The 16,105-nt window shown below is 37.4% G+C and overlaps 1 protein-coding gene across 1 annotated transcript in view; it reads right to left on the bottom strand.

The window, feature by feature from the left end:
- The window catches only part of kif1aa (kinesin family member 1Aa), a 114,028-nt gene extending 101,689 nt beyond the window's left edge, over positions 1–12,339 (bottom strand). The window contains exon 1 of the mRNA XM_060919789.1: positions 12,234–12,339. Coding sequence (XP_060775772.1) covers positions 12,234–12,339 — 106 coding nt within the window. The remainder of the gene's footprint in view (positions 1–12,233) is intronic.
- Between the last annotated feature and the right edge of the window lie 3,766 nt (positions 12,340–16,105).

Raw genomic sequence — 16,105 nt, 5'->3', positions numbered from 1 at the left:
TTTTATTGCACTGTAAACAGGACTGTCAAGTCACAAAATCATTCCATTTTCTCAGGGACACCTAGTTCAATAGAGAACTCTGTCACCCCCTTTTTTTGTTATTGACTTCCTTGCTTTCTTCTCTTCTTTCCCCTACTTATTGCTTCACTGAGCTCCTCAATGTCCTTAGCTGCTATTATTGGAGCTCTGTACCTCCTGTGTACCCAGGCATAATAAGCAGGACATTTTTAATTACTTTTGGTGAACACAGGCAGAAGTAGTGCCTGTGACTGAGTGTGTGCAGGAGGAGCCTGCAATTAAAACATGCAGCAGTGTGTGTTATTGCCACCCTGTTCTCTATTTGCACACATTTCATTTTGTGCTCTGGTAAGGCGCAAAAGGTCACTGTGACTGCAGGGCTTTAATAATGTGACAAAAATAGTCATAATAGTGGAATAGGGCAGTACTGTGTGGGATAAAAAAGGATGTCTGCAGCAGGCTCGAAATTAAATCGGACAGCTCTGTTCATGCAAGTATAAACACATCAGGCGATTTGTTCCTGTGTGCCTGATCCACATGGACACTATCAGGTTTTGTCATGATGTATTACAACTACAGCAATAATAAAACAATATATCCAGCTTGATGCCTTTTATAGAAAAAGCCTTTATTTGTCACATATACACTACATCCCAACTTGTTAGGACATGGGGTCAGAGCACAGGGTCTACCATGATACAGAGCCTCTGGAGCAGATAGGGTTAAGGGCCTTGCTCAAAGGCCCAAAAGTGGCAGCTTGGTGGTTATGGGGCTTGAATCCCTCACCTCCTGATCCATAACCCAGCACCTTTAACCACTGAGCCAGTTAGAATTCATGCATCCGTTACTGTGATGCCACATGCAAGGCAAAACAGGCATTACATACTGTATATAAAGGATCTAATCTGGGCTCCTGGGACAAGCAGATTTCACATCCTGGCTATGAGTTTTTTATTTGTACTTGGCCAATGGACAAGTTCAATAATGAGAGAAAGAAAAAAGGTTTTTCAAAACAAAAAGTGCTCATTTTGTATGTATTAGACTACATTTAAATTTAATACAGTTCACAATTATACAACACATGGGGTGACACAGTGGTGCAGTGGTTAGCACTGTCGCCTCAGTGCAAGAAGGTTTTTGGGTTCAAGCTCAGTGGCCGATGGGGAGTCTTTCTGTGTGGAGCTTGCATGTTCTCCCCGTGTCTATGTGGGTTTTCTCTGGGTGCTCCGGTTTCCCCCACAGTCCAAAGATTAGGTTAGGTTAACTGGCTACTCTAAATTGTCCATAGGTGTGAATGTTTGTTTCCGAAGCTCAGAAATGGGAGGGTTGTGGCAGGAAGGGCATCTGGTGTAAAACTATGCTCCAATTAATATGACATGTGGATCAATAGGGTCCACATGGACCCTGACCTGGAAACAGTGCTGAACAAAGGAGAAAAAGATGATGAATGATATGACACACCCTAGTGTGCTCTACTTGTTCTGATCTGCCTGCTGCACTACACACACTGAACAAGGTAAGATCTGGCTGATGTTAAAAACTGGCCACTTTTAAACCTTGGTTTCTGGGCAAACCATGTTGGAACTTTTACTTAAATTTATCATTTGTTCACCCCTCCTCATACAGTATAAGGAATTCTATAGTAAGAATGGTAAAGCCATTCTTGTGTGTGTGTGTGTGTGTATTTACATTTTTATGAACGGTTTTCATAAGGGATCAAAAATTAAATTACGTTTTAAAAGCAACAAGAAGTTATCCTGTAAAATATGTATTTAAAAATATATTTTATAAACACAATGTATTACCCTGAAACAAAACTGAATGAAATAAAATCTAATATAGGGTCCCTAGAGATTCCCGTCCCTTCTATATATGGATCTATAGATACAGAGCCGCTGTTCCATTTCTTAATGTCTAATATGAAAAAACCCACAAATCTTTTCTCTCCCTGCCTTGTAATTGTTGTTGATTCAGTTTAGGAACCCCCCTGAGATCAGCTCCCACCTTCTCAACTCCTGTCACTAGGAGCTAAACTGGGATTGGCAGCACAACCCCTCCATAGTGACAGACATGGGAGGACCAAACTCTTCCAAATACTACAAAAAAATTACAATTAAAAAAATTAAAAAGACAAAACACTTTTATCATCAAGATAGTCTTATCAGAACTGTATTTATCTTGTCATTTCTGTTTCCCAATACAGCAGTAGAGCACAACAGTAGATGACCATAAATGCAAAGACTGAATGTCTAAATGAAGATGCTTTTTGTAGAACAGTCATAGGATAACAATAGGAATAAGTTAAGCTTAAGCTTGTCATTAAAAACAGATAAAACAAAAAAGATTAAATGATATAATTTAAAAGTGTATATGTAATTTTAAATAGTGGCAAATTAGACAGAGTTTACAATTCAATCTCATAAATAGAGATAGAAAAAATGTACAATATATAATACATAAAGTTATTATTCACATCAGTTGAATAAGCTATTTTAACATATACAGCCATGTGTTTTACATTAGCATTCTATTGGAAGAGGAGCTGAACTCCTACAGACTGAGATTCTTTCCCAAAGCCTGAACTCTTTTCTCAGCTGACTCGAGTGCTCTGTGAGGAGCCTAATCAGGCCTGCTATCATAGCAATGTGTCTCAAAGTATCCAGAGCTGCCAATCACTTAGCTCTGTGCCATTCTCCAGCTTTGTGAAAACCCAGCTATTGACCCATCTCCAGGCGACAGAGCAGACAAAGCAGGATACAAAAGAGATTCTCTGGGTCTAGACTCCCACTAACAGCTAGCCATTTATACCCCAATGATGGGACTGGCCTTCTGCCAACCAGTAGAGTGGGCAAGTTCATTCATGACATCACCCATATTCTTTCCACTTTACTGAGTCTGAATCTCAATGCCACAAGAGAAAATGACCTGCACACAGATCCGCTACTTAACCTTCTTTTTCTGTTTATCGCTTAGAAAAGCATGTTCAGATAAATTATTTCTTACTGAAAATAAGCCAAGCTTGTCAAGACTCATATCTGAAAAATAATTTTTGGATGGTTCCATTTGTAGTAAATTTTATTTAACCCAAATAGAACAGGGTCCACTCTCATCCTTGTCATCATATATTAAAAAATAAAAATAAATAAAAACATATTACATAACTGGATTTTTCTGTTAAATGAAAATGTACACACACACACACACACACACACACACACACACACACACACACACACACACACACACGCTGCCCCCACACACACCCACACACAATTTTATACTTAAGTGAGCTAAGTGGAACCTTTTTTCTGGTGTTGTAGTGTTTCAGTGCTTAGGCACGCTGTTATTTGTTCTCATCAATATTAAAATAAAGATGCCTGAAATAACTATTTGAAGGAATATAAAAGAGAAAACATTTTTCAGTTCTTGAAAGTATCATTTTTGCTTTCATCAATAACTGTTCCATGAATCTTTAACCATTTGTACTGTTGCCACAATAAATTCATTTATTCATTTTCATTAAGTCATTCATCCTGGTTGGAGGTTGCAGTGGAGATGGAGCCTATTCCAGAAAAAAACTGGGCATGAGGTGGGAATACACTAGAATGAAAGTTAAACTAAGATACCTAAAAAATTGAAAATCTAGACTGAATTACACTGAACATCTCAGGCATATCAAAAGACTTAAGCCAAGAATGTTTCTGAAATATCCAAACCATACTTAGGTTCTCTGAGCCAAAATAAAATGTAGCCACCCTGGTGAATAAATGTGCTAAGTGTACTAAAATTTAGCATACTTTTGTGTACTTGAAGCCACACTAATCATCAGTATACTTCAAGTGTGTTTATGATTAGTTAACTTGAGGCATGCTATTTTGGAACAACTAATTTTGTACTAAATATATTTTAATTGTAATTAAATTGTAGAAAAGTGCAACTTGAAGTGTATTTAGTGTACTTTCATGTGCTAAATTACACATAACTTTCACTTAAAGTATATTTTAGTATAATATATTTCTATAAAGTGTAATATAGTATAATTATTTTAGTGTGTTACTGTAAGTGTTAGCGTGAAAGCGTGATGTTAGTATACTTTTTATATATTTACAAAAAGTACAATTTGTGTAAGTACATTTTCAATATACTATTGAAAATATGAATATACTTTAAATACAATAAAGTACATTTATTTTTCACCAGGGCAGTATGAGAATTTAATAATCTGATTCATTATCTGCAAATGGACAGTGGAAGACTCATCTTGGTGACATTCAAGACTTTGTTACTTTCTCATTCCACAACACTGCAGAATTTTCACTCGCATGTGAAAAAAGTGTTTTTGCAACATTTGCCTTCTGAACTGAAGTGTTGATGTAAATAATCGTTTTGGAAGCTATTTGTGAAACGTAGAGAAGTTGGTACTCATTAATTATGAAGTTAATATGTGTGACTCTTCATTTAATGTTAATAGAATATAGCATGATGGTGCAGTTGTTAGCACTGCTGCCACACAGCCAAAAGGTTCTGTATTTGAACCTCACGGCCGATGGGGGGCTTTCTGTGTGTAGTTTGCGTTAAACTGGTGACCTGCCCAGGGTGTACCCTCTTGCCCAAAGTTACTTGTGATTGGTTCCAGCTTCCCCCATGACCCTGATGAATAAGCGGTTACAGATTGTGAAGATGGATGGGTCCAATATATGCTAATGCAATCTCTAGTTAAAATAAATCTACAAAACAGGTCTTGTTTATTCTCTGATTTGTATTTTGTTTCCTCCTGGAATTTTAAGCTTATCCTGCTGGACATTGCCATCTTGCCATCCTATCCACCTTTCTCACTTAACCTTGTTCCTGAACCAGGTACAGCACTGTGGTGTAGGATTACATCCACCATTATTTGTTTCTTAAAACACCTGGCTAGCACAGTGTGTAGCTGCAAACAGAAAGATAAGCACAGGTTTCCTGATGTTTCTGTTGACTTTCCATTCATCATGACATGGAAACTCCATCAGAACTCTCAACACTTCATCAGCAGGCATTGTGAGAGAGGACGTTGGCCATCTTGCTTCTCTCAAGATGCACCACCCCTGATGGTGGAAGTGGTGTTAGGCTAAACTTTAAATATTTTACAAGGCCTCATACATTATTGACCAATGGTTTTGCAGGCTAGAAATCAAATCTGCCTCAGTTTTCTTTCAGTCTGTTTCTTTTCAACTGCCCTGGGTTTCCTAACACACACTCTCACAAACAAGCCATGACTAGCACAACTCAGCAAAACATGAACAGCCCAGTAATGTTGTGAACAGTGAAAATGCTTGTACAAACATTTATGGAGATTAGTTCTGTTTAGAGTAGAGATTAATGCCAGAACAAAGCTAAACAGCTCTCATATATGTTTGAGGGTTGTGGTTTAAATATAATGAATTAACAGATAATCGCCAGATCTAAGCTGTTGTACCTATAGGAATGCATGTGCAATAAAAATACTAGATTACTTTAACTTACATATATTCATTTATATTCGTTTATTAACTCCAATCGCAGCCATGACGGCTGAATTACAGGGTATTGCGCAATTAATCATAACAATAAACAATTAAGCATAACAATAATCTAAATACTTGACAGTTACAAAATTCTTCAGCCGTTCAGTATTGCATACAGACTGTATAGCAGTCCTAGCCGATCTTAGATTATACCTTATATCACGTTCTACAATTCTGCTTTGTATCAGAGGAAAAAGGGGATTCCCGGGTTGTATCTTTTTCATAAAACGTTTGCAAGATTCAGTGCGACAGTCCGCAAGTGTAGATAGACCGGTTTGTGATAAAGCATCGCTATAATGTACACCCGGTAGAATTATTGCCAACGCGCGTTTTTGGACATCTTCTAGTGCCTTGGAGAGAAAATTAGGAAGAGCAGAATAAACGACGGATGCATATTCTAATATAGAGCTTATGAGAGAGCAATATATGGTAACAATATCAGTTACCTGAAAGCCAGAACGTTTTAGATTCCTTATTACATAAAGCCGCTTGTTGGCTTTCTTCAATACATAGGCTACGTGGACGTCCCATGTCAAGTCATGAGAGATGTATACACCGAGTAGTTTAAATGACTTAACGCGTTCCACAGTAGTGCAGCCGACGGCAATCGGGCACCAAACGCAGCTGTTGTATTGAAGAAAGTCAACAACCATTTCCTTACACTTTGAAGGATTTAATTTCATGTCGTTAAGCTGAGCAAAATCTTGAATGTCCCTTACAATAAAGTTGGTCAGGGATGGAGAATTTCTTGGAACTACCTCAATGATAGATAAGTCATCAACAAACTTTATGCGGAGCGACCACTGAGACACTAGGCTATTGACCATAACCGCAAAGAGCAGTGGTCCCAATTTTGTACCTTGAGGAATTCCTCCGTGAGGGTATTTGGGAGAAGATACACTGTTACCGACACGCACAAATTGGGATCTGCCCTGCAAAAAGGCTGCTACCCACTTAATAGACTGGAATGAATATCAAAGGTTGCTAGCTTCTCAAATAGAATATGGCGGTTTATAAGATCAAAGCCCTTTTTAAAATCTGCAAAAAAAATACCTAATGCTAGAGTTACCTTTATCAAGTGCTTCTAATGTTAGGTGCAACAAGTAAACTATTGCTTGTTCAGTTGACCTACCAGAAACAGCGAATTGTTGGTTGTCTAAATTATTGAAAATTTTAGGGAGGAGTCGAACTAAAGTTAAACTTTCCACCACTTTAGCTAATTGTGAAGTAAGAGATATAGGTCTAATGTCATTCTCGATTGCCTTAGGTGGTCTCTGCTTCGGTATAGGGCAGACAGCAGTGCACTTCAGGAGAGGTGGAACAAAACCATCCCTGAGAGAAGAGCTGTAGATGTTTGAGATGATTGGGGCGAGCTCAAACGCAAATGTTTTGAGAACGATATTTGGAATACCGTCGGGACCTGGTGCCTTTTTTACGTGGATCTTGTGCAGCACAACATACGCCTCGAACTCAGAAACCAACTCAGAAACTCTATGTATATGAATGCTGTGAAGCAATGAATTGATTTACTCATTCTCATTGGCATACTTGATTTATAACAGTACAGTATACATACTGTATGCACTAATATGAGGATATGATGTTTGGGGAAAGCTGCACCATTTTAATGCTACAGCAATTAAATTTATGATATGGTTTAACTTTGCAAATATTACAATATATTATATGGACACGAGTGTTTTACTGGGAAATACACCACTCATATTCTTCATACAAGCTACATCCAGGACATGGAGATCCAAAACCGTGACATAAATCTCTATATGTCACTCATGAGGAAATTGATGAATTGTTTTGATAAATTTGGGTACTTTTTATTTGTGAATGTGTCTATATAATAAAAACAAAATCACATGTTGGCTTGAAGATATGAAGTTTATCTTTTTGTGTTGAAAAACTTGCATTTTTCATGTGAAATACATGATGGTTCTGAGTGACATATTTAAATAATATTGGCTGGCCTTTTTTGTGGTATATCAGATATATTCCATTCAGCTAGCATGATACTGAATGAGTCGAAGATGAGTTCAATATCATGCTAACTGAATGGAATATATCTGATATACCATGAAAAAAAGCCATTATTATTATTATTATTATTATTATTATTATTATTATTATTATTGTTGTTGTTGTTGTTATTATTATTATTATTATTATTATTATTATTATTATTATACATTCCTTTTGGATGTTCAACATGTCTTTCTCTTTCAAAATTCTCTCAAAATCTTCCATTTTTAACAAAGCAAACCTGGTGGCCATGTTTGTTTAGGAATTGTCACAGTCGCTCACTAGCACAGAAGTTTTATGTCTCCGACATGTGATGTCATGTTGTCTTGACAACCATGCAATATCGTAAACCATATTCAACACTCATTCTCCATTGGGTAAAGTGATGTAATACATGTAGGATAAGCGATATGCTAACAATATTGCATGCTATCAAACCAAATGAATGAAACCCACTAGAAGGGAATAGAATACATGTTTTTATTCCATCAAAAAAGTGTTCTGTATGTACAATAATTCCCAATATTTCAGTCCGATGATGTCACTCCCAGTGTTATATTACTGACTTGAAGCGTGTTGTCAAAATGGTGAACAAGTTCAATATTAAAATTCTTTTGATTAACTTGAGTGCGTTTTTTTTTTTTGTGTGGATGTGTCCATATAATATAAAGAATATCATATGGTGGTGCAAAGATACGAAGTTTACCTTCTCGTGTTGAAAAATATATCACTTGTTCACTTCGCTTACTCATGATATACAACCCCAATTCCAAAAAAGTTGGGGCACTGTGTAAAACATAAATAAAAACAGAATGTGACAATTTGCAAATCATGGAAATCCTATATTTCATTGAAAATAGTACAAAGACAACATATCAAATGTTGAAACTGAGAAATTTTATTGTTTTTTGAAAAAATATTCTCATTTTGAATTTGATGTCAGCAACATGTTTCAAAAAAAGTTGGGACAGGGGCAACAAAAGACTGACAAAGTTATGGAATGCTAAAAAAAAACTCAGTTGGTTAATTGGCAACAGGTCAGTAACATGATTGGGTATAAAAAGAGCATCCCAGAGAGGCAGAGTCTCTCAGATGTAAAGACGGGGAGGGGTTCACTGCTCTGTGAAAGACTGCATGGGCAAACAGAGCAACAATTTAAGAATAACATTCCTCAATGTAAAATTGAAAAAAATTTGGGGATCACATCATCTGTGGTACATAATATCATTAAAAGATTCAGAGAATCTGGAGAAATCTCTGTATGCAAGAGACAAGGCTGAAAACTGACATTGTATGCCTGTAATCTTCAGGCCCTCAGGCAACAGTGCATTAAAAGCAGACACGTGTCTGCAGTAGAAGTCACTGTATGAGCTCAGGAACACTTCAGAAAACCATTGTCTGTGAAAACAGTTCATTACTGCATCCACAAATTCAAGTTAAAACCATATATACGTAAACAATATCCACACTGCCACCTTCTCTGGGCCCAAGCTCTTTTACAATGGACTGAGGTGAAGTTGAAAATTGTCCCGAGGTCTGACAAATCAAAGGTAGAAATTCTTTTTAGAAATCATGGACACCAAGTCCTCCGGGCTAAAGAGAAGAGGGACCATCCAGCTTATCATCAGTGCACAGTTCAAAAGCCAGCATCTGTGATGGTATGAGGATGCATTAGTGCACATGACGTGGGTAGTTTGTACATCTGGGAAGGCATCATTAATGCTGAATGATACAACCCCGATTCCAAAAAAGTTGGGATAAAGTACAAATTGTAAATAAAATTGGAATGCAATAATTTACAAATCTCAAAAACTGATATTGTATTCACAATAGAACATAGACAACATATCAAACGTCGAAAGTGAGACATTTTGAAATTTCATGCCAAATATTGGCTCATTTGAAATTTCATGACAGCAACACATCTCAAAAAAGTTGGGACGGGGCAATAAGAGGCTGGAAAAGTTAAAGGTACAAAAAAAGAAACAGCTGGAGGACCAAATTGCAACTCATTAGGTCAATTGGCAATAGGTCATTAACATGACTGGGTATAAAAAGAGCATCTTGGAGTGGCAGCGGCTCTCAGAAGTAAAGATGGGAAGAGGATCACCAATCCCCCTAATTCTGCGCCGACAAATAGTGGAGCAAGATCAGAAAGGAGTTCGACAGTGTAAAATTGCAAAGAGTTTGAACATATCATCATCTACAGTGCATAATATCATCAAAAGATTCAGAGAATCTGGAAGAATCTTTGTGCGTAAGGGTCCAGGCCGGAAAACCATACTGGGTGCCTGTGATCTTCGGGCCCTTAGACAGCACTGCATCACATACAGGCATGCTTCTGTATTGGAAATCACAAAATGGGCTCAGAAATATTTCCAGAGAACATTATCTGTGAACACAATTCACCGTGCCATCCGCCGTTGCCAGCTAAAACTCTATAGTTCAAAGAAGAAGCCGTATCTAAACATGATCCAGAAGCACAGACGTCTTCTCTGGGCCAAGGCTCATTTAAAATGGACTGTGGCAAAGTGGAAAACTGTTCTGTGGTCAGACGAATCAAAACTTGAAGTTCTTTATGGAAATCAGGGACGCCGTGTCATTCGGACTAAAGAGGAGAAGGATGACCTAAGTTGTTATCAGCCCTCAGTTCAGAAGCCTGCATCTCTGATGGTATGGGGTTGCATTAGTGCGTGTGGCATGGGCAGCTTACACATCTGGAAAGACACCATCAATGCTGAAAGGTATATCCAGGTTCTAGAGCAGCATATGCTTCCATCCAGACGACGTCTCTTTCAGGGAAGACCTTGCATTTTCCAACATGACAATGCCAAACCACATACTGCATCAATTACAGCATCATGGCTGTGTAGAAGAAGGGTCCGGGTACTGAACTGGCCAGCCTGCAGTCCAGATCTTTCACCCATAGAAAACATTTGGAGCATCATAAAACGGAAGATACGACAAAAAAGACCTAAGACAGTTGAGCAACTAGAATCCTACATTAGACAAGAATGGGTTAACATTCCTATCCCTAAACTTGAGCAACTTGTCTCCTCAGTCCCCAGACGTTTACAGACTGTTGTAAAGAGAAAAGGGGATGTCTCACAGTGGTAAACATGGCCTTGTCCCAACTTTTTTGAGATGTGTTGTTGTCATGAAATTTAAAATCAACTAATTTTTCTCTTTAAATGATACATTTTCTCAGTTTAAACTTTTGATATGTCATCTATGTTCTATTCTGAATAAAATATGGAATTTTGAAACTTCCACATTATTGCATTCCGTTTTTATTTACAATTTGTACTTTGTCCCAACTTTTTTGGAATCGGGGTTGTATATACACGTTTCAGAGCAATATGCTGCCATCCAGACAAAATCGTTTTCAGGGAAGGCCTTCCTTCTTTCAGCAAGACAATGCCAAACTGTTTTCTGCACATATTAAAACTGCATGGCTCCATAGTAAAAGAGTCCGGGTGCTAAACTGGCCTGCCTGCAGTCCAAACCTGTCTCCCATTTAAAACATTTGGCGCATTATGAAGCACAAAATACAACAAAGGAGACCCCGAACTGTTGAGCAACTGAAATTGTATATCAGGCAAGACTGGAAAAACATTTCTCTTTCAAAACTACAGCAATTGGTCTCCTCAGTTCCCAAACGCTTACAGAGTGTTGTTAAAAGTAGAGGTGATGCAACACAAAGGTGAACATGTCCCTATCCCAACTTTTTTGAAACATGTTGCTGACATCAAATTCAAAATGAGCATATATTTAAAAAAAAACAATACAAATTCTCAGTTTCAACATCTGATATGTGGTCTTTGTACTATTTTCAATTAAATATAGGGTTGCCATGATTTATGAATCTTCACATTCTGTTTTTATTTATGATTTACAGTGTCCCAACTTTTTGGAATTGGATTTTTTTTTTATTATTGGAATTAGGTTGTGTATATTCAACACTCGAAGATAAACTTCATATCTTTGCGCAACCATGTAATATGCTGTATATATTTACCAATGGTAGTCATGTAGCAGGATGTTATTCTGATCCTAATATATTATTTAATAATATAAATAATGTGTATGCTCATGTAGTCCCATAGCTGTATAACATATTAATCATCTAACTTTACATTTAGTGTTTGTATTTTTTAAATACTCCAGTTCACCTTTGTACCATGTAAAACACTAATATAATTAAACTAATGTATATAAAATTTCCACCATCGACCTGTAGATGAAAGAATAAAGCCGCAAATCAAAAATAGCAAGGATACTGCAGACCTAAAACTTTCCATTCAACTTTAAAATATTTATTTCTCTTTTTGCAGCTCTTTTTCTTTTGAATTATTTCTGCACACTTTTCATAGCAAGTACATTTAATAAATAGATGGAGATTAACAGATCTGCAGCTCTGCAATTTCCTGTCTGGTGATCAGTTTGCTGCATCATCATAGCAGTATCTCAAAATGGCTGCTCTTCTGAAATCATCCTAGAACAGAGCAGCTACATACTTCATCAAAAAAAACTACCAGTCTACTCCTAATGGAAAAACCTTGTTGGGAAAGCACAATATTCAGAGGCTTGAAACAAAGGCCAATATGCTATAAGGTTCAGGTGCAGTTGTGTACTCACTGGTTGTGTTTCCTGACATCTGGATGATGCACTTGCTCTCTTTGCTCATCTCCCGCGAGTTGAAGGGGCGAACTCGCACCGCCACCTTCACCGAGGCCCCCGCCATGGCGCCTCCTTATGGCTCCCACTGTCCACACCAACAGACAGATGCCTGCTGGTGGGGAATGTTAGATTTTCACATTAGTAGAATTAATAGAATTAAGAGAATGTTCAAAATACCAAAGACATTTAGTTTCATAGATAGATAGATAGATAGATAGATAGATAGATAGATAGATAGATAGATAGATAGATAGATAGATAGATAGATAGATAGATAGATAGATAGATAGACAAACAAATAAATAAATCCAAAGTATGAGAACAAATCAAGACTGAAGTCACAATTATCAAGATTTTTCTGTGCCATTCTGTTCAACACAATATTTTCCTTTCCAAGAAGGTTTCACATTTATTTCATATGGCAGAAAACAATCAACCGAGATGCCTAATCCACTTAAAATTAAATTACATGTAGTTTTGAGTCGGAATGGGAATCGATTTCAGCTCCCAATTACCATAGCAACTGTAAATGTTCTGAAAGATATCATTACACAGCTGTGTGCAGACAGGTCTAGTCTTCTCTGACAGTAGTTTTACTAAAAACTAAAAATGAAGCTTGCCCAAACATACAGTATGGATAATACCTCATTACTCTGAGAGAGAGTCTATATAATTTCAGTTTAAAAAGCTACAGTTATCTAAAGGTAAGTTCTGGGCCCTGCAGCAACAAAAGAACTGCTGGTGTGGCTAAATGTCAGGGCGCTTCCTAGGGTTACAATGACCCAATAACTAACACTAACACACACACACGGTACCCATTGGACACAAAGTCGAATGCAGCCACAGTGCAAAAGCAAAATGGAAGCACAGGTCCTGTAAAGTTCAGTCACTGATCTCTCTTTCAACAAGCTAGGTAGCTAATAAACAGCACGGAGTGTTAACTGCAAAATCACTCCCCCTGTATTGTTGAATAGGATAAGATGCAGTCTTGTGTGAGCTGGCTGCTGAGGATGCTGCCATTTTCTCTCTAAAGCAATATCATGCTGTGCCACGATCTGCTCGTGCCAAATGAGTTTTACTGCAATAAGTCATACTCATTATTTTATGTCTTATTAGAACCATAGTCCTACTCCTATTTTGGTATCGTAGTAGTCCTAGTCCCTATGGCGACTGTTGTTTTGTTTAGTTTTTGGTGAGTGGTGGTGTAGAATGTTAAATACCTGACATAACTTGACTTGTATGACATTGCTTAGACCGTAACAATATTGAATTCTCAAATCGGATTGATCAGAAGGTGTTGATTAATTTTCTAGAACACCAGCTCAAACAGTAGTTTCATCCGCAAGGCTTGCTAGTATATTAATGTGTTCATTCTAATAGGTTTCTAGTGGAATCTATATTGTTTCTACAGTATGTTTCTATTGAATTCCATAACAGCTATTTCACAGGGACACCTATGGTGGACACTCCATATAAATGGGTTTAAAAAATGTGTGATATGGTGATGTTTTCTCTTAGGAGCTTTATTTAGCAGTCACAGAAGGAGTCTCCAGTGTCAGAGCTTTGTAAGATTTCTGGTATACTGCAGTGGTATAAAAGCAATAAAACACTTTGAAGCATGCTTTTATTGAAAAATCGTAGCATAAGGGTCAAATCAGGTTAGCTGGTTAATTTTTTTTTTTTTTACTTCCCTTATAAGATGTACTACATTTACAAACATATTTCTTTTCCTGAAAACATCATTTGTTTTATTTGCATCAGACACTTGTTTAATTGCCAAATAATGGTGTTTCCATGTGGCAAAATCAGGCTTGCATTTCAACTAGAAACATAGTAGTCATAGCCGATCAACCATACCATCAGAAGTAGAAGTATATATTGAAGACTATAAGATCACAACAAGGTTATGCAACAGCTGCCATTCACATCACTGGACAGGGCAGAAGAGAAGTGTTGAAAGAAATAATGTCATAAAAGGTCCAACTGTGCACATGTAATCTTGTTGTTAGTGGTAGCCATCCCAATAATTATGATTGGGATAAATAAGTGTTTTAATAGCTTTACATTTACCTCTATGTTACCTTTTATGTTAGAAAATTTAACTCATGTCCAAATATTGGGGTGTGCGTGTGCGTGTGTGTGTACACAAACAGGAAAAGACATCTATGGCTACTTCAAATTACCACATCAATACAGAGGATGTTTATTATGACAATTATCTTTCTCAAACATTACAATTGTTCTGTAATTTTTGAGAAGTGACTGTGGCTGGACCTTGTACTAATGAGAGACTACAGCATAGTAGGATTTATAACCTATAACACAAATAACCTTCATCTCATCAATGACGCAAAACGGAAATATGGTATATAATTTGCTGACACCATTCAGTGTCTCAAGCCCAAATTAGCTAAAATGATCATATCCGGTAATTTGACTCCACGCCTCACCTGAAGTGTGTAAAGCCTATGACGTCAAATACTGACAGATTTTTGGTCTTCTAGTGGTCTGCCCACTCTATGGATGACTATGCATTTATCATAGGCCCCATTAATAAAGATCTGTAACCCACACTGATCTCATATAAGATCTAGAATCTGTTCTGATATCCTATAAACCTTTTTATGTCTTTATCATGATCTGTTTTCTTCTGACCTCTCAGTAGCCGCACCCGAATGCAATTCCACTTTGTATATCCAGCCTTATAAAAAACTGCATTATCTTCAATAGCACAATATCAAAGAGAAAGTGCTTACCTTTACAATGCTGTATTTGTCTCCTGAGCTCTTTATTATACTGCAGATCTGTTGATTTGTTCCCAGAGGTCTAGTTCTGGGACAAATCAAAGAATATCCCCAGTGTCCTCAAGCCCCCGATGGAGAGGGAGGTCTGTGGGAAAGGGGTATCTGGATGCCCAGCAAGGCCTGCTTGACCTGGGAGGAGGCTTTTTAAAGGAGAACACTTGACGTTGTCTGTAATGCAGAAGCCAAAATGGCTCTGCTGGCTGTTCAGAGCAGTGATGCTGAGTCTGACTGAGCCAGTGACATCATCACTGAGGGAGGCAACACTATCAATGCAGCATGGACGCGCAGAGAGAGAGAGAGAGAGAGAGAGGTGGAGGAGGAGTGGAAAGGAGGGGGAGGGAGAAGAGCTGGTGAACAGAGAGTATAAACGTGGAGTGTGTGTGTGTGTGTGAGAGAGAGAGAGAGAGAGAGAGAGAGAGAGAGAGATTAGGATCCCCAGGGAATGTGGCGCACACAATAACACAGTGTTCTTCATCCAACATCATATATGAGCTTCAGTATTTACAGTGGAACAACAGATATAAATCCATGAAAAAAAGAATAGGATATTTGTGACAGAACCACCTATTAAAACATTAGGCACCACAGATGGAGGAACACATATTATTATAATAAATATTAATAAATTGTTTTAACATTATATATTTTATTAACAGTATGTAAAGCTATAAATGTTAAGATTTATTATATACTGTATTAGAGACCTGAATAGGAGTAAAACTATCCTGCATTTTTAAGTTAGGATGTGAAACCTTTAAACCTTCTATCATACTGTATTTCTGAAAGTCTCTGTTAAACTAGAGAAACAAATAAACAGGAATTTAAATGTCAGTTCCCAAACAGTGTTGTTTTTACAATTATGGCTTAGGGTAGGATTACTCTCAATTCACAAATCACAAATCTGCCTCAGCTCATTCTGCCTTACATTGAATGCAGGAAGGTCTTACACTGATTCCCTGCATTTACCGTGACTCAGCTTTAAAATTTCAGCTCCGTCTCAATGAAGGCATATTCAGCAAGGAAAAC

Source organism: Neoarius graeffei, chromosome 4, assembly GCF_027579695.1.
Source record: "Neoarius graeffei isolate fNeoGra1 chromosome 4, fNeoGra1.pri, whole genome shotgun sequence".
Classification (NCBI taxonomy): Eukaryota; Metazoa; Chordata; class Actinopteri; order Siluriformes; family Ariidae; genus Neoarius; species Neoarius graeffei.
The sequence above is the reverse complement of the archived record's forward strand: the minus strand, read 5'-3'. Positions and strand labels throughout refer to the sequence as shown.